Genomic DNA, 26,497 nt, shown 5'->3' on the forward strand with positions numbered 1-26,497 from the left:
TGACAGAGGTGTGCAAGTAAGTATGTTTTTTGTTCAGTTGTCTTCGTGTTTATGATTTCCGATCTGTCTGTAACGTCTTTGAGGAACAGGAAGCAAAGATAGGGAAGGGTATTTCAGGAGGCTTTTGGCTGCTGCATCTCTAGTGACACCTTGTGGGATGTTTTGCAGGATCTTCAATTTCTCTTTAAGGAATAAATAATTTGAAATACTTATTTGACAAAAAAACTTGTCTGGACACTCCACACTGGGATATGGTTAAGTTTCTCCAGACACCAGTCTGGAGTGTTCCTCTCCCCCACCTCAGGAATGGCATTGTAACTGGGAGTTGATAGGATGAAATGCAAAACCAAGATGCTGTTTGACAACTAAAGACAGCAGAGAACTGAAAGATGGTACTTGGTTCATCAGATTTTGATTATGTTGAATTTTCCTTCACAACATTTTTAGGTTTGTTGCGCTCTAGGTCAGATCTTCACCCGAGTGATGACACCAAGCTGAGTGGTGCAGTTGACACATTTAGAAGGAAGAGATGCCATCCAGATGGATCTTGACAAACTTGAAAGGTAGGCCCATGTGAACCCTGTGAGGTTCTGCATAGCAAAGTGCAAAGTTTTGTACTTAAGTTGGAGTAATCCCAGGTGTGCACACAGACTGGGAGAAGAACTCCTTGGGAGTAGCCTTGCTGAGAAGGACCTGGGGGTCCTGGTGGATGAAAAACTGAACATGAGCCAGCAGTGTGCTCTTGCAGTTCAGGAGGCCAGTGGTACCGTGGGCTCTATCAGAAGAGGAGTGGCCAGCAGGGACAGGGAGGTGATTGTCCCTCTCTACTCTGCCTGGAGCACTGCATCCAGGTCTGGGGCCCCCAGTACAGAAAAGATAGAGAGCTGGAGAGGGTCCAGAGGAGCCACAAAGATTATCAGGGGTCTGGAGCACCTCCCCTACAAAGACAGACTGAGAGAGATGGGGTTGTTCAGCCTGGAGAAGAGAAGACTGCTGGGTGACCTCATTGCAGCCTTTCGGTACCTAAAGAGAGTCTATAAACAGGAGGGGAATCAACTCTTCGGAAGGGTAGATAACAGCAGGACAAGGGGAAATGGTTTTAAGTTGAGGGAGGGAAGATTTAGGTTGGATGTCAGGGGGAAGCTCTTTACAGAGAAAGTGGCGAGGTGCTGGAACAGGCTGCCCAGAGAGGTTGTGGATGCCCCATCCCTGGAGATGTTCAAGGCCAGATTGGATGCGGCCCTGGGCAGCCTGGTCTAGAATCAGATCTGGAGATTGGTGGCCTGCTGTGGCAGGGCAGTTGGAACTTGGTGATCCTTGGAGTCCCTTCCAACCCAAACCATTCTATGATGATTCTATGATTCAGGTTTAGAGCTGAGTTTTCAGAACTGATATAGCAAATTAACTGAAGTATCTTTTCTAAGAATATCGTATGTGTACATCTGACCTGTATCCATCATAAAGTCCAGGGTACTGATCTCTAGTGGCTCAGCAACTGGTTGTGATACAAATGCGGCACAGGCACCAATGCTTGCAGAATGAGGCTGTTCCTCCATAACATTTGTCTTTCCTTGTGCTTGTGGGTGAGGAGGCCAGAGTGCCCAGCTATGCAGAGAGTGGAGAGGAGAGCAAATGGGCAGCAGATTTTGGTACTCACCTGTGCCTCACCTTGCCTGGAAGCAGAGGCTCCATTCTACAAGGAGGACTCCTCTGCAAGTGAGGCTGAAGTTTTTGCCCAGTGCGTGAGAAGAGTGGCAAAGGAAAGGCTAGCTGTTGCTGAAGTTGGATACTGATTGATTGAGGGCCAGTAATTACACATCCTTCTCCTTTCCTTGGGTGCACAGTATTTTTCCTCTTGTCATTTTCACCAGAAACTTAATTTTGCAAATAATATGACTGTTGTAACTAGTGGTTTTAATTAATTATTGTTTTAAAACGGGTCATTTCTTAGAAAATTTCTAACCAGATTCATTGCTGTGCTTATAAAGGAGACTATAATGTGGGAAATGTAGCAAAATAAATCTCTTGAAAAGTGGTTGGAAAACAAATTTTTAAAAAAAGATTTACCGTTGCTGCCTTGCCTAGCAGAATATTTTATCTGTCTTTTTATAAATACCATGAATGTAAATTTAACTTTGTCCGTTGCTGACTGCAAAGGAGGAATCAGAGACTTGTCTTCCAGAAATTGTTATGAATTCTCTTCCAGTAAGGCAGAGCTGAGTTGATTTTTGCTCTGTCACATAGCTTCTCCTTCCTTTGTGTGCCGTTTTTCATTCTCCTTGTCCACCCCAAGGCATTCTGCTTTTGTGGAGTTGCATGATTAGACCTTTAACTGATGCGCTTGATTCTATTACTAGTGTTTTTCTTTCCTCTGTATGCAGTCACTGAGACGCATGAACATGAGGAAAGTAAAAATGGGTCTCTAAAATCTCGAAAGAATCTCTAGCATCTAGAAGAAAAATTGGATAAGTCCCATTCTAATAAAAAGCCATTCTTAAAATCAACTTATGAATGGAAAACAGTTTTGCAAAGAGGGGAGTTTAACCTGTGCTAATTTAATAGTCACTGAAGTTTCACAAGCAAGTTGGTTGAAGTGTTGGCCTGGTTCCCCTACGGCAACTTCTCTGGAGAAAGGAAGCTATTGATACACTCCATATTGCTTTCACCTCAACTGTCATACTCTGTAGCAATAACGTCTGTTGTCAGAGGACAGAATACAGTATGAACAGTAAGCTGTACAACTTTCTTATGCCTCTTGTGCGGAAGTAGGCAGCATGACTTGGTGAGGAAGCAGTGTGATTCAGTGACAGATCAGCCTCCAGTTTTATCCTCTACCTGCTGGGGATCTGCCTCCCAGCACTGACGCACCAGCACAGACATACTGGTGTGCCAGTGCTCGGTGGGAATCTTGCTCATCTGGCAGTCAGTTACTAAAAACCCTATCTCCTGGTGTTTCACATTCAAGGCAGAAGGTGTGCCGTGTTCTCACAGCCTACATACGAAACATCCCACGTCGTTCGTAACCACCCTCCTACTTTCACTGTGCGGGGGAGTTTGTCTTTACTAGAAACAGTAATTGCAAACGTGAACTTCATATTTACTGAAAGCGGTAGACTGCTTCACCCTGACTCATGGAAAGGAGTCCAGATATTGGGTAATGGCTCGCTTCTTGATAATCCATTTCTCATCTTGCACAATCTTTGAAACGAAGGCTAGACTTCTGTGCCAGATTCAGTGGTATAGATGACGCATAGGGCTGCTCTTCTTTGCCAGAATCTAGGATGGAGCGATGAACTGCAGGAGTGTCGCTGACTGGTGAAAGCAGCGTAGTATTGGCTCAGCTGGGTTTCAGAGTGAAGGCTCAAATATCAGCATGTCTTCTAGTTTCAGTTTTAGAATAACAAATCTAGTTTGGTTCTTGTACCTCCAGCTGAAATAAAAACTGTTACTTTTGTGCTCTCCTTCTTTAACCTCATTAATGAATCTTTGGCTCCCTCTTTACTCTTTTCTTAGCTTTTTTTTTTTTTTTTTTTTTTTTTGTAATATATATTGATGTTTTACTTCAGCAGGAAATCCCCTTTTTTAATGCAATGTAATGAGTCACTACTGCTGTTTGCTTCAAGCTGTTTGCTTCAAGCTGAAGGGGATTCCAACTATTTAGTTGTATTACTGCTATATATAATCCTGTTCCACTGTGTAGGTTGTAGCTTTGAAAGAGAGAAAGGTTTGACAGAGCAGTAGGTTAAACAAGCAATGTTGCCAGTAGTTTTGTTTAATAAATTGGAGATTAATAGTTATTCTAGTGAGTTGAAAGCAGCTTAGGAATTTAATAGGTCAAAACGCATCTCAAATTGAAAAAAGATGCTGAGCATTTTAGTATCTTGAAAGGTCTGTAGGGGTGGGGGGGTGGGGGGAGAAGGAGGGAAGGAGGGGAACAATGCATGATAGCTTGTGAGTCCAGAAACAAATACTACAATTTCTTCAGCAAGAAGCACTGTCTGGTTTGAGTTTTTGTGTATGCTTGGAATCAAAACTGAATTGCTGAATTTTTATTTTTTTTCTGGTATGGAAGAACGGTTTGAATTTCTTTCACTATAAATGTGTTGATCTTTGTGTCTGCATTACTGTTGTTTTAGCACGTGTTACCTTAAGCTGCTGTCTTCTGAAACCTTCCTCTACATATTCTGTTACCTGGAGTGACTGCTCTGATACTGTGTGCTAGGGCATTAATCACCTTTCAAAACTGTGTGTGCCTACAGGAGATGGAAATTTTTGTTTGCAATAGTCTTTGGTTCTTTGCTTTTATCTGCCATTTAAACAGAATTCAGCAACACCAGTTTCTAAACTATCTAGGAACAGAATGAAATATAACCTGAAGTCACCATTTAAAAGCAAGTTGTGTCAGTATCTTCAAGTGTTAAGATGTGTAAAGGAGTGGTTGTGTATTAAGATATGGTGGTTATTAACTGTTGAAAGGGACCACGAGATTGCTGAAGGTATCACAGTAACACTCTTGAGTTTAGAGTCATATTACTGGTTTTACAGCATATTGCTGTAAAGGAAATAAGTTAATAAAAGCCACAAAGATGTACAATTTCCCATTGCTTTTGACTAATACTTTTAGAGAAAGAACGTATAAAAATGATCTTACTTGAAGATGAGGGGATTTCTTAGGAAGAACACTTTTAAAATGCATTCAAGAAGGTCTTGCTCCAATCTAGTGACCTCAGGTTGTTTTCTAAGAGTGTGAAATGTCAGCCCAGATGAATGGGAGACCAGAGAACAAAATGCCCAAGCTACTTCTGGGATTTAATGCTTTGTGGTTTTTGTTGTTGTTTTGTTTTTGTTTTTGTTTTTTTTTTGGAAGGAATTCAATTGCTAAAGATTCTGAATCTCATAGCAATGCTCACAGATAATTACTTAGCTTAGCTGCAGCCCACTTAAGGTAGCTGGACCAAAAGAGCTGGGCTACCCTGCAGGACAGAAAAACTCAAACTGTATAACTCACACCAGGGTGGTGTGGTGAGGAGGCCCTTGGTGAGTCTGTCTCAAATCACTCTGGGTCTGGAAGCTGACCAGAATGGCTGCACCACTGCACTGGTGAAGGTAATGCTATGTGAATAATGCTGGGCTTCCCATTTAGCAAGTTCAGGTGAGGTTGTCTTAGGGCCCAGTGTCATAACTACATGATGCTGAACAGAAACTGCTAAGCCCCCTGCAGCCTAACACCCACATGGATCTGGGGCACAGACTTTGAAAATACTCCATTTCTGTCTTGTCTGGATCCTCTCATACAGGTTACATTTTCCTTCGCTATTTCTCTCTGATTTGCAAGATCTGGATATGTCTTTTCAGGAAAATAAGGTGAGCTAAACTTGAATGTCTGCTAGCACTTGAAAAATTAATAGATGGTGATGGGACATCTATTAGACTAACTGGCTGTCTGCTGTGATTTAAGGCAGCATTAAAAGTAAGATGCACAGAAAGGTATTGCACAGATTTAGAGTAAGGTTGTAATTCATAGGTAGATACATATACCTAGGTTATAAACTAATCTTCAGTACTTAATCTTCTTGTTTGTTGGTTTTCTTTTTAAGGTTATAATTGCAGGGGAAGCACACAAGGGAAGTAAAGCTATTTGGTATAGCCTCCTACTGCTCTAAGCACTTGTCTCTTTTTTTTTCCCTTAATAAAAAAGAATAAAAAGAGCAACCTTATCTCCACTACAGCAAATGGCTTTTCCTTGCATCATTTAAAACATTTAACAACCTTTTCCTTTACCATTCAATGAATTTTTACATTTTCTTTATTGTTCCCCGGTGCCTACACGTTGCCTCTGTCTATGTTTTATGAGTAAAATCTGAATAACACAAAGGTGCTTTTTCCATAAAATTAAGGTCATATGAGGTGGAAATAGCAGCCTAAGATCAGGAGAGCCTTCATTTTTATTGTCCTTTCTTTTGGTAACAGGAAATAGCTCTAAGGTGGTTTTCTTGTAGGATGTTATGTGGGAATTCTTGCTTTTATAAATTTTTGTTGATGTTGTCTGGTTGCTTATGTAATAGCTAACTGTATTAGAAATAATTGGATCTAGCTTCTAATGGTGAACTCCCTCTCTAATGTGGTTATTAGCTTTGTCACACTCACTTCTATATCTTGCACAATCATACAGTAAAGTAGATATTATTCTTTATTTTACAAAGAAGGATTTGTATTTTGATTGTATTTATGATTCATGTATTTTATAATAGGAAGGGGGTGATCATTCTGGCTATGATATTATGTTATGTACTGGGAGAAGAACTCTTTGAGGAGCAGCCCTGCTTGAGAAGTCCTGGTGGATGAAAAACTGAACATGAACCAGCAGTGTGCTCTTGCAGACTGGAAGGACAATGGTGTCCTGGTTCCATCAGAAGAGGGGTGGCCAGCACGGACAGCGAGGTGATTGTCCCTCTCTGTTCTGCCCTCATGACATCCCGGCTGGAGTAATGCATCCAAGTCTGGGCCCTGACACAAGAAAGATGTGGAGCTGTTGGAGAGGGTCCAGAAGAGAGCATTAGTGATAGTGAAAAGATCATCAGATAATCCAGAGAGCCTAGAAAATACAATTCTATTCTGAAATGCAGTGAATGTGTCACCCTTCATTGTCTTTTTCTGCTACAAGGTACGTTTTTTTCACTGCCCACTGACAAGCAGGATAACTTCTATGGAATGCCTGCATTTCCACTGTTTTCCCTTGGTCACCTGCAAGCAGGTCACCCAGGAGAAGGCATCTCTCTATATTTAACTCAGTGCCAATACCAAAGCAGCTAGCTCTTATTGGGTACATTACGTCTTACTTTGTATTTTCTTTCATTTTTTAAATCCAGAATTTATTATGTCTTGTGCTTAGTTGGCAATTTGCAACCCACAGTTGAAGTGTTAGTTGACAATAACATTGATAAGCTTGCTTATCAATGGAGGGAGGGGCATTTTTACACAATACTGTTCAAACACAATACTGTTTGATATCATTTGGTTTTAGTCTATTCGGTATGATTTGCTATCATGATCATCCAGTTTCAATAATGCTTCAGGTAATGTAGCCAAAAACTTTCTCTACTTGAATTCCATGATATTCCCTCTGTACAGAGGGACAAGTAACTGTAGTGAAGAGTGGTTACTTTCTGTGAATTTTTCTTTGCATTTTAAAATGTTTTTGCATGATTTATTCTAAAAACATAGGGAAATGTATATGCCTTAGGGAAGTGTTTAGAAACAGTTTGGATGTGGTGCTCAGGGACTTGATTTAGCAGAGGGTTGTTAGAATTACGGTAGTATGATTAGGTTGCAGTTGGACTCGATGATCTTTAAGATCTTTTCCAACCTGAGCAATTCTATGATTTGGAAATCTATGATTTGGTCAGCAACTAACATCTTTGTGATAATCCTTCATTTTTTCCACAATCTTCAGCTCAACCTTGAATCTTGGCATTTTTCCTTGGCCTTAACTATAGTGATGTTCAATGTTTCAGGTGAACTTGCTGTTTTTGACAGTCCTTGAATCTGGAAGAAAAATGCTTTGTCTCATCCAAAAAAAAACCCTAGCTGTCTCTATTGTATAAAGGTCATATTTGCAACAAATTGTTAGATCTTTCTTTAAGACTTCATTGCCATATAGCGTGGGAAACATATTATGACTTCAGGGTTTACTTTTTCCTCTTGGTAACTGTCAAATACATTAAACTAAGCATGGATAGGAAAGAGTTCTTTCTGAAGCTAATGCAGTAAGAAAAATTCTTTTCATGGAGGATTCAGACACTGCCAAAATTAGATTTAATTCCAGTTCAGGACAATACTCAAAATTTAAAGCCTGAAATATTTCAGTAAGAATAACTGTAATGGCAGAATGGTGGCCATGGTGTAATGGTGGGCAGCCAGCTGGGGTATAGGGTGGACTTTTTGGCCAGAAAAAAGGTTTCCATTTAGACTTCACTGACACTAAACTGTGTGCTTAATGTTCATTGAATTGACAAACATCAAGGAAGCAACGTTGTGTTGAAACTTCGTTCTCAACTGCTTTAAAACCCGTTTTCAAATTCTGGCTTCTGTTCTCTGTGCTGTGGAGGTTGTAATGAAAAGCCAGGTCCATTGAAATATGTGACAGAATGCCAACTGATTTCAAAAGGGCTAGGCTGCAGTGGAAGTTGATAGGAAGGTGGGCTGGAGAGGAAGACCACTGACAGTTCTTCCTGATCAGAATCTGAGGTTGTAAGTGGAAGTGCTGGAAGTTAATAGATTTGTGATTGGATGGAGGTGAGATCATTGCCTTTTCTTTCCTTAGTTTGATACCATATCAACTTCATAAACATCTTGGTGAAAATCCAGTGAAATTGCATAAAAATGTATTTGAGTTATAATAAAAAAAGAATCGAATTGCTGTCTAAGACCTCGTAAAGTTGCTGTGGCATTTCCAGATTTTCTGTAAGGAAGGGAGAATTTCTTTTGTGTGATCTCTCATCTGTGTCTAAGCAGTAAGCCACACAGTGAGCAGGAACAGAATAGGTAGGATGTGCCTTGACTTCTCGTACATCTCGGGCCCAACTGAGTCCAAACTTCAATCAAAGTTCATAAAATTAAGAGCAGAAAGGGGTAGCAGTATCTTCCCCTTGCTAAAGCCATTTCTGTGAGCACAAAAATGTGTTTCAATTCTGTATCAAGTATGGTCAAGATATGCCTACATGATAGCTGTTTATTTTACATCAAAAACATGACAGTTTGAACTAACTGCTTTCTTTAACTACTTCTTGATCTGGACCATATGAGACTGTAAAAAATATAATAATGAAAACAACGATAGCAGCCATTCTGTTTCTGGGAGCGAAGCAGAAGAGCATTTCAGCTTGGCAAAGATGTAAGTGCGTAGGTGGGCTTCTCACTCATGCAGCAAAAAGAGAACAGCTGTAGGTAGCCAGTGAGTTACTTCTGTGTCAACAATGGCAGGCCTTTTTTTTTCCAATGGGATGAAATCATTCATAATGTCCTATGTGTGGTATCGAAGTATAACCTTGAAACTAAGTCTCGGAAACTTCCCAAACAGCAAAAATATATCTTCAACTTCCTCTCCAGAATACTGGAGTCCTAAACTGTTTTGAGCACTTTCAAAATTGCCTTTTATTTCCCTGTTTCCTTTCTTTCTTGTAGTGGTCTTTTCTCTCCTCAATAATACTTACATGGCAATTAAGCCCTTCACAAGTCACCAAGGATCTGATACTTTAAGCTGCTGTCTTTACGTTATATTAAATTTTCTCTAACTCATTTCCTTATTTTTCCCTTATGGAAAAACCCTATACAAACAATTCTTCAGTGAACAATAAAATGATTTGAATGGCAGCCATCCAATCTGGTCTTTCTATAGATAAGTGCCTTGGATATGCATGAGAAGCAATGAAACTTTTATTATTCAGACATGTTATGGTGTAGCCAAAGGGGTTTTCCTCTTCTGAATGGGGGGAGTGGGTAGGTCAGGTGAAAAGATGCATGTGTGACTTCTGCTGTACCCCTACAGATTTCCACTGGAGGCTAAGAAAAAGGATTCCCCCCCTTCAATTTTTCCATTGACTACATCTATCTTCCTCCACAGCACTTTTTCTTGTGCCTGCCTGGCTGTGATGAAAATGGCATTGCATGAATGTTGCTAACGTTTGCAAGGGTTCAAAATGAAACAGTGTGATTGTTTGAGTTAAGGCGGCTGGCAAACTGGAAGAGCGTGGGCAGTCTGTAATGATTGGCAACCCTGCCTACAGCAAAGGGGATAGAACCGGATGATCATTGAGGTCCCTTTCAACCCAAGCCATTCTTTGTTTTCACCGCCAATTCTTAAGAATCATCAATGATTCTGTTCCCCTGTTACTTGTTTTTAAGCAAGTAGCTGGTGCTGCAGTGAGCAGAGCAATGCACCCCTACCTGTGCCTGCTTTGGGCTTAGTCGTTAAAAGGCTCTGTAAACAGCCCAGTACTACAGTGAATGTGTGTGATTCAAAATGACTTAGAAGTGTTTGTAAATACCTTTAGTTTGGGGGGAATGCTTCACAGAACGTATATACTTCCGTATTTTGTTTGCTACTCATGGGATATCATGCAGCCTTTCAGATAAGAAGGGATGTGATCTTAAAGGTTTAGCAATGCTGGCTTTGCCTTGTCCTGGATTAGGAAAAATCTTATTATTCCTGGTTTCCTTGGCAGAAATCACAGTGGTGTTGAACAGGTGATGGATATTAAATTCAGGAACAGCACACATGGAAAGATTTAATTTAGCTCCTTCATTGTTGCTGAGCTGACAGATGACAACAAAGTAACAACAAGCTGCTGAACTGTTTCCAGTCCCAAAGAAATTAAGCTTATTGGTGAGTCCAAATTCAAAAGCTGTGTTTTAGTGAGGTGAAAGCCAAAAATATAGAAGGCTGTATTCACTGTACTTCTTGTGAATGCATTACAGGGGAAGAAGTGATGTTATTCCCTTGTTACTTGTCTGTCCAGTGGAAAAAGTATTTCTCCTCAGATGCACATCTCTTGGCTTCAGTTTCTTTTGCTGCTTGGAAGGATTTGAGTACATGGCATTTATCTCCCAAGATGGTACTCAAACAGTTTGCTACTGAGTGGTAGATTGCTATCAGCTTCTCCTGTCGAGAATGTTCTGCTTTTTATTAGCACTTAGATAGGACTAAACAAGAGAACAGAACTAGTTCATAAATGATCTGATGTAGAGCTGAGTGAATACGACATTGTTCTGTAAAGGAGACGATGTTTGTGCCTTTTATTCATTTTAATCAGGCAGACAGTAATTCTGAACTCCACAGGTAATAGTTTGAACCATCAATTTGAAGTCATTAATGTTTTCTTTAACAAAGAGATAATAAATACTCAATATGCAGTGGAATAAATATGCATTGCAAAAGACTAGAGAAATCACCATGCAAATCCAGCAGTTGAAATGCTTGTCCTGGAGGTACAAACACAGTTAAACTCCCTTCAGGCAAGAAAAAGATTTGAGCCTTGTCTCCCACATCCTGGCCCTGGCCTGTTGCCTTCTGTGCTATTACTGCAAGTGTTTCCAGAATAGTTTTGTTTAAACAAAACCACAGTGAATTAGATGTGAATTTGCAGATGATTACTGTGTGAGTGCATGTGAGAGGCAGAGGCTAAAATGGTGTGACAAAAAAAGATCTACCCTGCTCTACTCAGCAGCTGTGATATTTCTGCTAGGAGCATGAAAATATTTCCAGGGCACCTGAATCACTGGTATTTCCAGCACAGAAGACAACAGGAGCTTCATAAACATGTTTGAACTGCTTCTTCTCCTTGGTGGAAAGCTGTGCAGGTTTTGTTGTTATCAAAACCGAAACCAATACAAGAGTCAGGCTGAAAGATCTCAATGTGCCTAGAAATGAGATTCGTAGTAAGTAACAGAATGACAGCGTTAACTTTTATCAACTGTGAAACTTGATTAACTAGCTATTATGTGCAGTGGACTGCAGCCTGAGATGAACAGCGTGTCCTGAAACTGCTGCATCACTTCTCGTCTGGGTGGAGGGGAAGATGTTTCTGCAGACTCCTCCTCTATACACCCTCTTCCTCAAAGAGAAAATCCGAAACGATAACGTGATATTTCTTGCCTGGGTAGAGCACTGAAAGTCACTTCTGATGAAGGGACTTTGGCTGGTTGGGCTGAGCCCTATTTCTGTAGGGAAACCTTTAAAACAAATTCTAATTAAAAAGCATTCCTAGAAATGGTTCCCTGACCTATCTGCTCCTTACAGTAAATTATTCTACTTCTAGATTAAAACTCGTGTTTTGTACCCTTTGAGTTGATACAACTTTTCCACCGTGCTCGACCACCGCTTTTCCCACCATGCGCCTCTTGCTGGTGAGTGGGCGTGCCATTGTGTCACTGTTCCATGGCCATCAAGAAGAGTGAGAGGGAATCCTCTGTGGTCTCTGATAAGCAGCGCTTTCAAGTAGATCTGTGTGGGCTGTGTTTATTCGTGAGAGATGAGTGTGCCCTCGACGCTAGAGTGACTTTAAGAAAGGGGTTTCCCTAAGCCTGGTGTGTAGGTTAAATCTTGAGATAGGTATATATTTGCCTCCAAACCACTTAGTTGTTATTTGATTCAGTGAGCCTTGACTGGGACAAGTGCATACCAGCCCAGCAGAACGGAGATGAGCACCTTGCCTAAAATGGTGAGTAACTGCTGTGTTTGAAGCTGCCGTACCTAGGACTCTGCCTAGCCTTGGGATGAAGTCGTGTGTCTCTTTGCCCTTTTCATTTGCCAAAGAGATCTCAAATCCCAACCCTGATGTCTTAATAGCTTTTTTTTTATTTTAATTACTTCTTAATTTCTTTATAATTATTGTGTATAAATCATGTAATTTATGCACATTTATACTATTATAGCAGAGCTTTTCCTGCACAAAGATGGACAATGAAAGGTAAAGGATTATTGCCAGGTAGAGGGTTAGGGCTATGTCAAACATTTAAGTGAATCTAATGATATGAAGATTCAGTGCCTGTCTGTTGGTTACATCTGTACTTCCTTGGGCAGTGCTTCTGCTGAAACCTTTGCAATGTTTTACAAGTTCTGTAAACCACGGCATGTTCCCTGCACTACTGCTAAGACTGATGAGCAGGCAGAGCATTCCTGTGGTTGGATTTGCGGCTAAGATAGAGGAGGGTCTTTATCCAGATTTGCTATTGTTTTTTTCTAGCCCCTGTAGCCTTTGAGAGTGGCCCAGATCCCTAGCTTTGAAGCATTCCAGACCTGAAAAAGGAACGTTTGTATCCACATATCTAGAAATTTCGAGTGGTAAATTTGGGGTTAACAAGCATAAGCAAGATGAACTATGAGATGAGGTTTGTATAGGGGGAGAAGAAAGCAATTTTTTTTTAACTACTTGTCTGACAAAAGGCAAAGCTGCAGTACTTCTACCTGCTGTAGTGAGAATTAACCTTTCGATTTTCAGAGCCAAAGGTGCTTGCTGCCAGAGGACCTGCACACTCCTTGCACTGGGGCAGCTGTCCCTGTCTCAAAATAAAGTAGAAGTTGTAGATACACCTGTGATAACCAGAAAATACTCACAGTACCCCACTAAGATGCCTGGGGAATGAGAATTTCTTAAAGGGCCATCTTCCCTAGACTTACTGCTGGATCTGCAGTATGCCAAGATGTACTACCAGCACAGTCCTAATTTCTAGTAGCAACAACATCAAGTTTTCAGAAGGGTAGGTACACTGAGTGTGCACAAGGCAACATGCGTTTCATGGGTCTCTGTGTTGCTCAGCACTGGTGCTCCTGCCAGCTAAGAAACACTGAGCTTTTTTGGGCAACTGTTTTTTTCAGATAGTTCCTACCTTACGATGTACTCTTCTCCTTTCTCATTATTTTGTCCTGATATTTTGAAGCTTACTTGGAAAATACAAAATTTAAATATATTGGAGCTAAACTCCTAATCCAAATCAGATTTTTCCTACCTTCTCAACATTAAACTTTTGCTCCCACAGCTGCATGGCTTTTCTGTGGGTAGGTCTGCCTCTATCTCGAATGCTTTTCTCATAACCTCCTTCCCAGCCACGTGGGCCCTGCCCTTGGAGTGATCTCCTTTCTGTTAATATGACAAGTTACCTATTTGTACTCCAGAGTACAATTTCCAAAGTCACTGAGCTTAATAGATCTTAAATTTTTTTCTTCTTGGCATGAATAGCACAAGGAAGTTGCACTGTTTCTTTCTCCTTTCTTAACGTTACAGTTGCACTGTAGTGAGATCTCCATTGGAAATCTTTCAGGAAAAAAAACAAAGCTATTTATATAAAATATGTATTTAATTTTGCTTTTATCTTACAGCATGCTTCCTTTCTACTTCTATATGCTTTGTAATGACTGCTGTCTCTACTTTAGTGAATAGTATTCACAAAAATCTATTTTTTCACTGCATTGTTTAAAGCTGACATTTAACAAACAGTAGTTCTGTCCCATCCTGCCCACCCACAAGTAAATTGTCATGCTAATTGAGTTTAGATAGAGATGCTGAGAGCAATTGGAAAGCCTTCACAATGTGCTCTTGTGGAAAGGATGCTTAGTTTATAAATGTTCTTCCAACTGTCCGTTTGGCAGATTTCTGTTTGACATATCTATGGTTTCTTGATAAAAAAAAAAACAAAAAAAACCCCACCAAAAACAACAACAAAAAAACACATCTTTTAAACAAATCAAATATATTTATTGTTGAAGACTTTATTTTATTTCAACAACGCATTTTGTACTTTCTGAAACTAAACCATATTCTTCTAACAATAATTTGCCTTCATAGACTTTGACTATAGTAAGTATCTTCAAAGTATCATTGACAGCCACCAACTCTGTTGTGCAGTGACAGGCTTACAGCAAACAATCTTACTATTTTCTAGAAATGATCTAACAGCATTAAAAATGAGGAGTGGTGTCTGAAAATCAGTGACAGGTTGCATATAAATATCAGAGAGTCTTAAATAAATGAAAGTTAAATTTTGTTTTGAAACACTGAAAAATTTGTGATGGTTTTGGTTGCAGCTGCCACACATCTTCTAGCACTTTCCAAGTGTATTTTAAAGCTCTCCAAATCAAAAAAGCTCAGCTGCCCTCCCCCTCCACTAATCTCCCAACCTTATAATAATTACAAATTAGTCTTTTCTTTTTTTTTTTTCTTCTTACTTTTATGGCTTCCAATGAGGGAAGGGAAACAGAGGATGACTTTGCAGAATTTTAAGAAAACACTGAGGTCATTTTGAGCATATTGTGTATGGCTCTGGCAGCTTGATGATATTTGACTTCCGCTGGTCACTTCTTAGTTGTCTCTTGCACATTAGAAGCATAGTCATGATACTTTTAGCATAGAATGTATCTTTTGAAGCCTTTCAAATTATATTCTGTGCTTCAGATTCGCCTGTGCAGATGCACAGACCCTGGCCATGGCGCTGCCTGGTTTTGGTAGCTTTTGTGCCATTGATTTCTGCTTGATGTGGTTTATGTTCACCTGGGAATGTTTTTCTCACCTTAAAGATCTTGAGAAACTGCATCTAAATCTGAAAATGTTTGGAAATAGTAAAATGGGCCAGTTTTCAAACAAATAAACACGTCTAACGGTTTTTCTTCTCTTTTAATGCACTGTAAAAGTGATACACTGATATATTTTTTTATTATTTTTATTCATTTATTTATTTATTTTAGCCAACTCATGTACTTAGAAACAGCAATCTGTACTCCCTGCTTCAACTCATTCGTGTGTATGTCGGTGGAAACATTTTCAGACCACCTGTTGTGGAAAGCCAGTACTCATAAGACCAATGAACTAAACAGCAGATATTGCTTATCAGTGCAAAGTCACTGCCCTGTATCATGTGTGAGAAAGCAAATGCAGAGATTACACTGTGCGTTTTATTTCCTGGACAAGTGCTAAACAGCCTAAAGTGCAGAGCTTCTCCAGAATCACGCTGACTTGATGCTGAAATCCAGACATTTATTTCTGGGTAGAAATAGGGTAGTCAGCCTTTCATTGCCTCATTCCCCAGCCAGGTCCACTGCAATGGCTTTCTGCTGTTTCGGGTTTTAATTTATCTTTCTGCTGTTTGAGGCTTTACTTTGTTTTGCTTACTGAATCATCTGTGATTATTTCAGGAAATGTAAATAGGCTACTTATTAAGTTCTGGCTATCACGGATTTGTGGGACAGCATCTACAAATTAGGGTATTTTGCATATTTAACATTCTTATGCTGTGCTATCCTAACCAATAACTGCACTTAATGGTGAGATCACATTTAACTATTAAATTTTCCTGCATCACATAGTGCAGGTTACCAGCTTCATTGTATCAGAATCAAGCTAGGCAAAACAGAGCTGAGAAACCCAGAAACTTGTCATTTTTGACACAAATAAAACATCAGATTTATTTTTTCTTTTAGTTACAAGCTGTCTAATGTTGAATTTTCAGCACTTTACAAGGGAATGACCAGGGAAGGAGGAAAGAGGACTGGGAGATGTTGGGGCTTGTACAGCTGCATTTTCAGCAAGGAGCAGTGGATACAGAGGCAGAAAGACATATAGTGGCTGGTTCGGGGCTGGCTGCACTGAACATTACTGCTGTTTACAAGTATTAAATCTGGAGCAATCCAGGGAGAAGGCACTGCAGAAATATTATTTCATATTTGACTTCTTCAGAGCTACAGGGCAAACAAACAAACTTGAAGACTTTATTCCTTTTTTAGATTAGTTTCAGTTTGGATGTCTTTCATGAAATTTTGTTGGACTTTTTTTTTTTCCCTCTGGTTGCTCTACCATTTTGATCACATTTACAGTAATAATCCATTTCTTTCCCCCCCCACTCCTCCCACACAGCAGCCATGCACTGATAATGTGTAACCTGCCAGCTTGTTTATCTGTGGGCTTGTTTGTGATTGCATATGTTCCATTTTGTTTTGGAGCTATTTTGCAATCTGGGTATTACTTAAAGGTGGTGATTTTGCTTAGTCTGTCTGTGACAGCTAGCCCTAGGCCTTCTGCAGTACAAAAAGTACAAATCAGTGAGGAGGTAACATATCTGTCAGTTTTTTTCCCCATGTGTAAATTGCTAGTGTGTGGTTCTGTTTGTTTTTGTGTGTGTGTGTTTTCTGCTCCCTGCTCTGTGACAATGTCAGTTTATGGTGGTGTTTTCTATAACTGAATCAGTGAGCCAAGCCAGACAAGGTGTGCAGAGGGAATACAAAATCCCTTTTCCTTCTCTGCCTCCTTTCAGCCAGTTCATTTCTGGGAGCCATCTTGCATTGCATCCCCACAAAAAGCTGCTTTGGCACAACAGAAGAACAAGTGAATTACGGCATGTGTTTGGGGAAAATGAGGAAAGGTTTAGGAAAATATGATGCTCTTAAAATAGTGGTAGGCTTGGAGGGCAAAAGAGAATGTGGCAGGAGGCAAAGCTAAAATACAGATGTTTGTGAAATGCATTTTAATTAATGTTTTGAAATCCTACCTTGGTAAGTGCCTGGGTGGCTCTTATTATTTTTATAATTAATATTTCATAAGAATTAGTGAGTCTTGTCCCTCTTTGGGGAGCTTTTTCTCTCGAAGTGAGTTTTACACGTGGAAATCTTCCTTGTTAATGCATGTTAGTACTCCAAACAAAAAAATCTCTTACAGCCTGTTCAGGTATATTAAGGAAGTACTTAGGGCTTGAATTATTATTAGAGGGCTGATAAACTTTTGCATGCTTTTTACTAAACGTTTCCAATCACAGCTAGAACACAAATATGTGAGAAAAATGGATCCTCTTTTTCTTCAGTGTGTTCCTATTTATTTTTTAATAGCCTTGACAGAAAGCAGAAAATTTATGTAATTCCGAGCAATCCTTGCTATGACAATTATAACCCCCTATTTTCTACAGAGCCTTAATTCTTTGAAGTAGCTGAATTTTTATCCAACTCAACTTCAATTTGTCTGATCTAATAAAAGCCTTACAGCATTAAATTTCATGGTATCATTGTAAAAGCTTCTAGTTCCTTTTACAACAAAAATGTGCATGTTTTGTGCAATTGTCCAGATGTCTCTTGCTCAGATATGTAACTGTAGATTTAGATGTAGGACAATTAGTGCTGCCAACACAGGTTGGACTCATTTTGTCATGAAGAACCAAAAATGATTTAAAAAAAATAAAAATTAAAAGCTATTCAGAACTGACACACTGACATTACTGACAGCTGATATTATCAAAAAGCCATGAGAAATGAAAGGCAAAGACATTACCCTGCATCAACGCAGTCATCCATTCATTTGGAGGTCAAGGGAAACAGATCAAAGCAGGTGGCCACACTGCAGTGTTGTTTGGTTGGCAGCAGCCTGGCCATGATCTGCAGTGTAGATCATGCTGCTCTTAGCAGTACCGAACTGTCTGCTGCTTTTATGCCAAAGCCTGTGCTGCTTAGATGAACAGGTCTGTCACTGCAAAATCATGCAACAATCTTTTTCTGTATTCTTCATCATTCCGTCTGCCCACAACCCCAAACATTCTTTACTTCCTGCTGCATACTTTTTACCAACATTGGTCAGTAACTTTTAACTTTTATCCCTTTAACATGGCATATTTCTTTAGTATGTGGGTTGTCCTACTGTGTCTAACTTTGCATGTGGATCTGAGATGTGAAATATCTAAGCCATAGAATGAATTAGAGAAGGAATGGTAGTTTGAATTATGGCACTAGTTTGTTTGTTTGTACATGTTCATTTTACTTTTTGTTGGGACTGTTTATTCCAGGTCAACATTTTTTCAAAATTGGTATCTTGTTAAACACCTAAATGCCAAGTATAATAGTGACAGATTTGCAGGGGTTGGAAGGCACCTCTGGTGATCGTAGAGTCCAATCCCCTCCTAAAGCAATTTACTATATCAGGTCACACAGGTAGGTGTTCAGGTGGGTCTTTACTATCTCCAAAGAAGGAGATTTCACGGCCACTCTGAGCAGCCTGTTCCAGTGTCCTGTCACTCTCACAGCAACAAAGCTCTTCCTTGTGTTAGCATGGAACTTGCTGTGCTCCAGTTCATGTCTGTTGCCTCTTGTTCTGTTGTTGCTCACCACCAAAAATGCCCTTGTCCGCATGGCTCCCACAATTTAGATATTTATAAACAGTTATGAGATCCCCTCCCAGCCATATCTTCTTCAGGCTGAACAGACCCACATATCTCAGCCCTTCCTCATATAGGATATGCTCCAGGCCCCTCATCATCTTTGGGCTCTGCCATTGAACTCTTTCTAGGAGATCCCTGTCTTTCTTGAGCTGGACAGCCCAGAACTGAATGCAGTAGTCCTCACCAGGGCAGAGGAAAGGGAGAGGAGCACTGGCAGTGCTCTTTTTAATGTGACCCAGGATGCCATTGGCCTCCTTGACCACAAGGGCACACTCCTGGCTTCTAGTCAACTTCCAGTTCATATCCTAAAATAAGGCTTCATTCTTAGTACCAAGTGTCTGCAGCACCCACTGAAACCAAGCAAATGCATCTTCCCATACATCAGCATGTTTTTGTTATGATTAAGCAGACACTCATAAAACTCAGACAATATGGAATCAAGTTTTACATGAAAATGAAATGGTGTTTTTTCTTAATGAGATTCTTGTAAGTAGTGATTATAATATGTATTTAAAATGTGTGAAATGCCTGATGGAATGGGGAATCTGGAGAGGGGAGGGGTGCCAAACACGATCCTCTCCTGGCAAACTTGTAATGTACATTTTTGCTCTGCGTATAGGTGAAGCACCATGGCTTTTATAAGAAAGTTCAACTGTGCTTCCACGTTAAGCTGATGTTGCCAGTAAAATAAGTGACTTGTAATTGGTCATAAATACTGGGATTCACTCTTGATGACTCCCACTTTATTTCATTGCTATTCTTAATGTAGGTGTAAGAAAGAGAGGTGTAAAGAGATTTACAAAATCTCTTAGGTCAAGATAAAATCTAATTCCCCAGTATTCCAATTACAACTACGATAATGCTATTCTTCTGTCACTTTCTCCTGAAGAAAAGAATAAGACTCACGGGCTCCTTTCCTGGTGAAACAGAGGTGTCCCAAATGCTATGAAGAAGCGTAATCTGGGCTGCTGTTGGCCTGCAGTGCAGGCAGTGGGATGACTTCTAGGGATGAGGTGGCATGACTTGGTCTCTGTACTGTCTATTGTCTCATTTATAATGGAGAGGTGATTGTACTTCCAATGTATGTCCTTTCCTCTGGGAACAGCATTTTTTCTTCTCATTGGAAATGCAATGCTAGACAGCAGCTAGACCTGACCAGAGGGGCGCTTATGGTAGCTTGTATAGTTGGTGAACAGTGCATTTTGTGCACACTAACTTAAGCAAGGCTCCTACTCCTTTCTCTCCAAGTTATTTATATCAGGCCCCTACTCATCCTCTTAAGCTTGAAGAGTAGTAGTTTTACTTTATACTTCCATGAAGCATGTTAATTTTCTGGTTAATCTGAGAATATACATGAACTCCAAGCATTTAAAACAGTTGATTACTTTAGGATGAATAATAAGTTGCAAAAATACCTTTCACATCATTTCCAATATTTGTGTGAGTACTGGCAACTTTGCTTCTTGGGTTGATGCCCCCTACCACAGCTGGAGAGTGCTGTTGCTTCTGCTCTTGCAAAACTGCTCCTGTTAGAGTGATGGATTTAAGAGATTATGATGGTAAACTAGGAAAAAGTAGATTCCTGGCCTACATGTCAGCTCTTTATGAGATGGGAAGAGAAAACAGGAATACAGACAATGCGTGATAATCTCTTCTTGTGATTGTACAATTGAATTTCTTCTGAGATTATTAACCTATTTATTTTCACTCTAAGTGCACTTTTTTTTTCCTTCTCCCTAATAGATTCACTGTGAAAAGTTCAAAAGGAAGAATAAAGAGGCAGAGGATCTTCTAGAATTGTGTTCCCATCAGCATGTTGAGATGGAAAGGTATGACCAGTTTCATATCTTTATTTTTCTTGTGGATAAACTTCTCCTTTTATTTTATTTTTGTTTTTTGCTTTTTGTCATTTGTATTATGCTACTAGAACTGTATAATCAAGCTTTTCCTGCATTTGTCAGTCTATTTTTTGTTCAAAGACTCAGCCTAATACAATTACTTTTTTCCCACTTTAATCTGTCCTGGAGGTCTGTGTCATTTCTGTTTAAACAAGTAAAACGTGGGCATAGTGTATACTGAGAAGAATCATAAAATAGTGTAGGTTGGAAATGACTTGGATGTTGTCTGGACCAGTGGGTTTAGTCGGATCAAGTGGCTTGGAGCCTATCTAGGCAAGTTTTTAGTATTTCTGACTACAGAGATTTTGTGGCTTCTTGGGTCTGCTTGTTTCTTTGTGAAGTAAAACTAGTTCTACTGATAATGGCAGGAAAAGAGGTTGTACGGTAGGATGGAGAGATACTTCATTCAGATAAAGAGGTCACAGTATGGTTAAGAGTCTTCAGTGAGGCTGTGATGATGACAACCCATTACTAAGATTCAGTGAGTCATGAGGAGATTAAAGAAAACGAATAGTGCTGAGAATTTAAATGAATAGCTGTAACCAGTAAGGTAAGCTCTGACAATAATGATGATAATAAATGTTTCAAGTAGTTGAGGATGGTTAATACCTTTTAAAGCTACCTTTTAATCATAATGTGCAGGTGTGAGAGGAAAATAAACAAAATGAAAGGAAAGTGTAGATGTTTCTGTAACATTTAGGAAATACGTAGTACTGTATCCATCTTTTCTTCTGGAAAGAAATGTTTTCTTTTTTTCAAGTTAGTTTGTGAAATAAGTGGATTTTGAAATCGCTTGGGATTTCCCATTTGCTGAAGACACTGTGTGCTACTGCTAATGTAGTTTGACTCTAATCCATCTCTGATGGCAGGGATGTGTCAGATTCCTTTCAGACAATGGCATCCCTGGTGAAAGCACATGCCAGGTGCTGGCAGTTTAAGCACTGGATCTGTGACACAGACAGCTGTGCTGTGAGCTTCCTCTGTGTTTCATTTGGCTGCCTAACAGCTACCATAGGCAAGAAGTTGACTTGAGTCAACAGAGATGATTATCCTTCTCAGCTACTGTAAGTTAATTTCCTGGCTGAAATTCCAAGTGGTGTTCTATTTATTTTGCTTGCACTGTTAGTAGACAGTAGAAAATATGTAAGATCTATGGGGGAGAAACTGACCCAAATGAATCTTGGGCTTGTTTTGTTCCAAAGGTGCCCTGATCAGTGAGGTTTTGGTGATGCATCTAGATCCTGACTGAGAGTGAGCTAGGAGGCAGAACAGGCAATGCATAGGTCATCTTTGGTTTGCAGTGATGCCTGATTGAGGAAGAGAGAGAGCAGAGGTGTATAACACCAGTTAAAAACATCAGCCGTACAATTGCACCAGGATGACAGCTTTCCAGGGAAATGTGTGCCTGTAAGGCCTGAATGTACACCTGGTGCTTATGGCCTGGATGTGGAGCAAGCAGGCAGTGCAGAAAGTGATGTTGGAGGGTAACTGTTTCAAAAAGGTGCCTGCTGAGGCCAGGAATGTGCCCTAACAGGAGTTCCACCTTTTCTGGCTGTTGGTCTTCATAGAAAGAGAGCACTGGAAACATTAATTTTTGCTCTGGTGTAGATTGTCTCCCTTTTTGTTGTTAACTCTTAGTTTTCGGCTCTTTCATCACTTTCCTGCTGTCTCCCACCAGCTTTCTGCAGGTGTGAGTTTCAGTAGAGTCAGGAGTTGATCTACTCAGAAAGCACATTCTTTGCTAAGTTTTCTGCTTTGGGTGATTTTCAGGGAAAAACTTCAATTCCCTTTCAATTCCCTCTCCCCTCCCCCTGTGGTCCACACAGCTGCATGAGCCCTGCGAGGGGAGTCTGGGTGACAGTGCTCCATGTGCTGCTTCTCCTGGGAGACGGCCTCCTGTCACTCGAGGCCTGTGTGAAGCATGGCAAAGTCAGTGAAACTCATTCTGTGACTTCCCAGGCGTTTCAATTTCTTCCAAATTCTGTCCATTGTGAAGAACTTGAATTATGGTTTTGGTATTGTAATTAAGCAGAAGATCCTAGTAAAAGGGGAATGATGCAACCAGCTTAGCTGTTGTCTTCTCGCATGTCCCATATTTGTTGAAGGGAACAGCCAAACACTGGAAAACACAGAGTGCCTGCATATCAGTAGCTTTGCTTCTCTCTTCATTGAGACGGGATAGATTACGTGAGCAGCTTCAGTTAATCACCAGACCTACTTTTTGGCTTCTTTTCAGAGAAACCAGATGTGTTTCCATTAAGAACATGCACCTCTTTTGTTGTTGTGATTTGTATAATTCTTAAAATTAAGCAAAACTATTAAAGAATAATTGTTTCTGTTCACATTTATGGCACAGCTTCTCCAGATGTGGCATTTGACAGCCAAACAGCTGCTGGCTATTAAATGTTCCTTAAAAGCTCCATTCCTTTGTCGTAAAGGGAACAGAAGTGTAGGGACGTTTATGGGGTGACAGGCAGATGTTTTGGCTGAATCACATTTGAGCGAAAGTTTAAGTGGTTTCTCTGCTGTAGCCTCAGTATACATACTCGTTATAATCCATATCATACACCTTGCCTTGTGGAACTCTCTCCTTGGGAGTGGAGCAAGATTAGGTATAATCTTGTACTTAGCTCCCAAGTACCGGTGCCAGCCCCTTTTTCCCAGCATCTGGGACCTCTCACTCTAAAGACAGTGCAGTTCCATGAGGTGGAGCTCAGCTGCTGCTGGTGCCTGGCTTTCCAGCTACAATTTTGAAATACCAGATGAATTTTGTTGTTCCTTTTCTTTCCCTCTTTCTTGTTCACCATCAACAAAGGCAGGTTCTTTCTACACACTTGCACTGGTGCAGAGTGCTTCACGTCTAATAAATGGTCTCTTATGGCGGTGTGTGAGAAGGGAAATGCAGAATGCTTTCAGGAGATGGGGCTTGGATTCCCAGCCCTAAGCTCCAAGTGGAGATCTGCTTGCTAGGTGTTGAGTACTGGAATAGCACCACTGATTCTTAGGGAGCTGCACTACATTGTAACTATTGTTTATCAGCTCAGGAGCCCATGGTTTGCTAATGGCTTACTAAAACTCTAAGAGTTCATAAGGTTATGAAAGAGAACAAAAACGACAATAATGAAAAACACACTCTACAGCAAAAGTCATCTTGTTTTCTTGGCAAAAGATTTTTCTTCCCGTTGTTTATTAGATTTGCAATTCTTTGTCGTTTATTCTTGGGTGGGTAGGATTTTAATACAAGAATCCTGAGATATGTGCATGGAAAAAAGCCTAGAAATTATTATACAAAACTGAATTAAGAGAGCAAAAAGCCTTCAAAATCACAGAACATAAGATAATGGCATAGTTCTATGAAAAAACCGACATTGTAAAGAAGTATATGCCTGATTTTATCCTTGTTTCAAATATTTCTAACCCACGCTAGATTAGAAATTCTAAAAGCATTTTCCTGAATGAAATTAAGCACTGTATCAAAAATAGGAGAAATATTAGTTGAAATTATTGGCCTTGAAATTTTTAACTTATCAGAACCAGTTTGTCCTTCATAATTCACATTCAGATGTTTACATCTTTCTAAGGATCAGCTCTCTAGACTTGGTTACAAGAATGGGATGTCTGAAATGCCCACCCAAGGGGATATAGCATGTGTTTAACCCCTACGCTCTGGAATTCATTTCCTGTCAAAATATGTCTCTGTGCTGTTGGTGTCTGGCTGTAAATCCTGGCTTAAAAACTTTTCTCACAACTGCTTATGGTGTTTATTTTTGCTTTTGCCAATCACAGGAGAATGACCCCAGCACACCAGCCTATAAATTATTATTACAAATAGTTATATAGTTAATTTAATGAAAGAATGAATAATTCTGGTCAAATAATCAAATAGTCTATTCAAATTTTGCAGTATATTCCTTGAGACTCATTTGTATTTATGTCACCGTTTCCACATAGCCATTAGTAACTAATAATATTAATAATGTTAGCATATAGTAACACTGGAAAAGACAATAATAATACCTTGTCTTTCCCAGTGAAAACCAGGGAGAGAGAAGAGCTCACAAAAGATACTGGCAGCAACACTGGGACTCTTCCCAGGATTCATGCCCAACTATTTGAATACAAGTATGTATTTCTTAGCTATGAATCTATGCAATTTATTACAAGATGGCTCATGAAATGACCACAGAGCAGGCCATCAGGAGCTGGGCATGGCTGCTACTCCATTAGAGAAATGGGAGTTAATGGGGAATTGTGCTGCTTCTTTTGTCCAGAAGAAGCTTGACTACAGAGAAGTGCACTTGACTCTATTAGCAGCTGTTGATTTCCCCACCTTATGTTTCCTTTCTGATGCCATAACGTTCCAACTTTAGTGATAATTTTGGGCCAAAACTTTGTTCTCACTCTGCTACATGCATAATTTATTAAAACTGTGCATGCATAACCAGCACTTCATAGTATAACTCTTTGAGGATAGAATTGAATAGTTTATTTGATTGAATGGCTTTGATCTAGCTAGGGATTTTAGTTCCAGTCACAGACAAAGCATATGCTGGTCACATTTTTCTTCTAACTCTCAGCTGAGAAACTGAGTTGCTACAAAAATATGTAGCAATTTATAAGAAATTAACCACAGAAAGCCGTTTAAGTCCTGGAGTTAAAATAGCACAAAGATGCATCATGGAGCAAAAAGAGAAAAACATTTTAAGGCAGTAAGGTAAATACAAAGGGGGAATGAAAACATTTCTGTTACACAGCTCTAGCAGTGAAATTCAGTATGGAGATGGCAACTTTCAAAAGGAAGAGAACACACACAAGGAATTTCTTGTTTTTGGAAAACACAGCTGGAAGGATATTGACTACTACTTCACGTGTTCATGACATGGAAATTATGAGTAAGGTTGTGCTCTCTCCTTTTCCTGTAAGCTGCTAAAACTTACAGTGAACCACCACCTGCCTTTGTTATATGTCAGTGCTGCTTCCATCTCAAATGTTTTAATTTTCACATCAAACGAAATTGAGCACGTAATTCACAATTTACAGAGAGGAGTTACTGTAATACCTTGTTATTGTCGTCTTCTTTAACCATGACATGCCATGTAAATGGCATAGGTTTTATATTTTTTATCTTCCTATTTTTACATTTCAGAAAGCTTTTATACCCAGAAGAGATATACTTTGCCTTCTACTGCTGCATGAAAATATTTTTAACATTTTCTGATGGGCTGCTAAGGGAGGTGGTCGAGTCGCTGTCCCTGGAGGTGTTCAAGAAATGTTTAGTTGTGGTACTGAGGGACATGGTTTAGTAGGGAAATGTTGGTGATAGGTAGGCAGTTGGACTGAATGATCTTGGAGCACTTTTCCAGCTTTGGTGTTTTGATGATTCTATGATGGCTGATTTTTGCACAACATGCATCTCTAAAATTTGAATGTTCTGTTCTGTTTGTTTGTTCTTTTAGTGGGTTGTCTATTTTCTCTCCTTACTTACCTTATTATTAATAATTAACAATTATTAATAAAAAACAAAATACCCAGCTTTAGGAAATGTTGATAGTGATGTAACGTAATAAAGATGTTAATGGTGCACAAATGTCTGCAAACTTCACAATACCAAAAGCAGTTCAGGAAGAATTGCTTTCTGTGGCAGATACGTGCTGTGTGCCCTCTGCTGCTCACCAGGGGAAGCTCATGTAATCATCCAGAGCTGCCTTGTGCTGTGGTAGCTTCTAATCGTGTCTTGGAGAGGTATTCAAACACTTTGGTCATCTGTGTGCTCTGAAAGTATGGTCTGTAAAATGCATCTACATCACAGATATGGTTAATTAACATTTTACATAAGTCATGATAAGTACTGAAGTGGCTAGTGTTCTTTTGAAATGCACATAAACAGAGGGATAGTTTCTAGTCAAAACACCCTA

The 26,497-nt window shown here is 39.8% G+C and overlaps 1 protein-coding gene across 5 annotated transcripts in view; it reads left to right on the top strand.

The window, feature by feature from the left end:
• The first annotated feature begins 3,054 nt into the window (after positions 1–3,054).
• TNIP3 (TNFAIP3 interacting protein 3) overlaps positions 3,055–26,497 on the top strand; it is a 64,254-nt gene continuing 40,811 nt past the window's right edge. The window contains exons 1-2 of one of the 5 annotated variants that reach the window (XM_090139186.1): positions 3,055–3,154; positions 20,428–20,513. In XM_090139186.1, coding sequence (XP_089995312.1) covers positions 20,506–20,513 — 8 coding nt within the window. In that variant the 5' untranslated portion in view covers positions 3,055–3,154; positions 20,428–20,505. Of the gene's footprint in view, positions 3,155–11,645; positions 12,219–20,427; positions 20,514–26,497 lie in introns of those variants that run through there. The other 4 variants (XM_090139187.1, XM_090139185.1, XM_090139183.1 and 1 more) reach the window with 4 other exon arrangements.

Source organism: Phasianus colchicus, chromosome 4 (assembly GCF_987193195.1).
Source record: "Phasianus colchicus chromosome 4, bPhaCol1.hap1.1, whole genome shotgun sequence".
Classification (NCBI taxonomy): Eukaryota; Metazoa; Chordata; class Aves; order Galliformes; family Phasianidae; genus Phasianus; species Phasianus colchicus.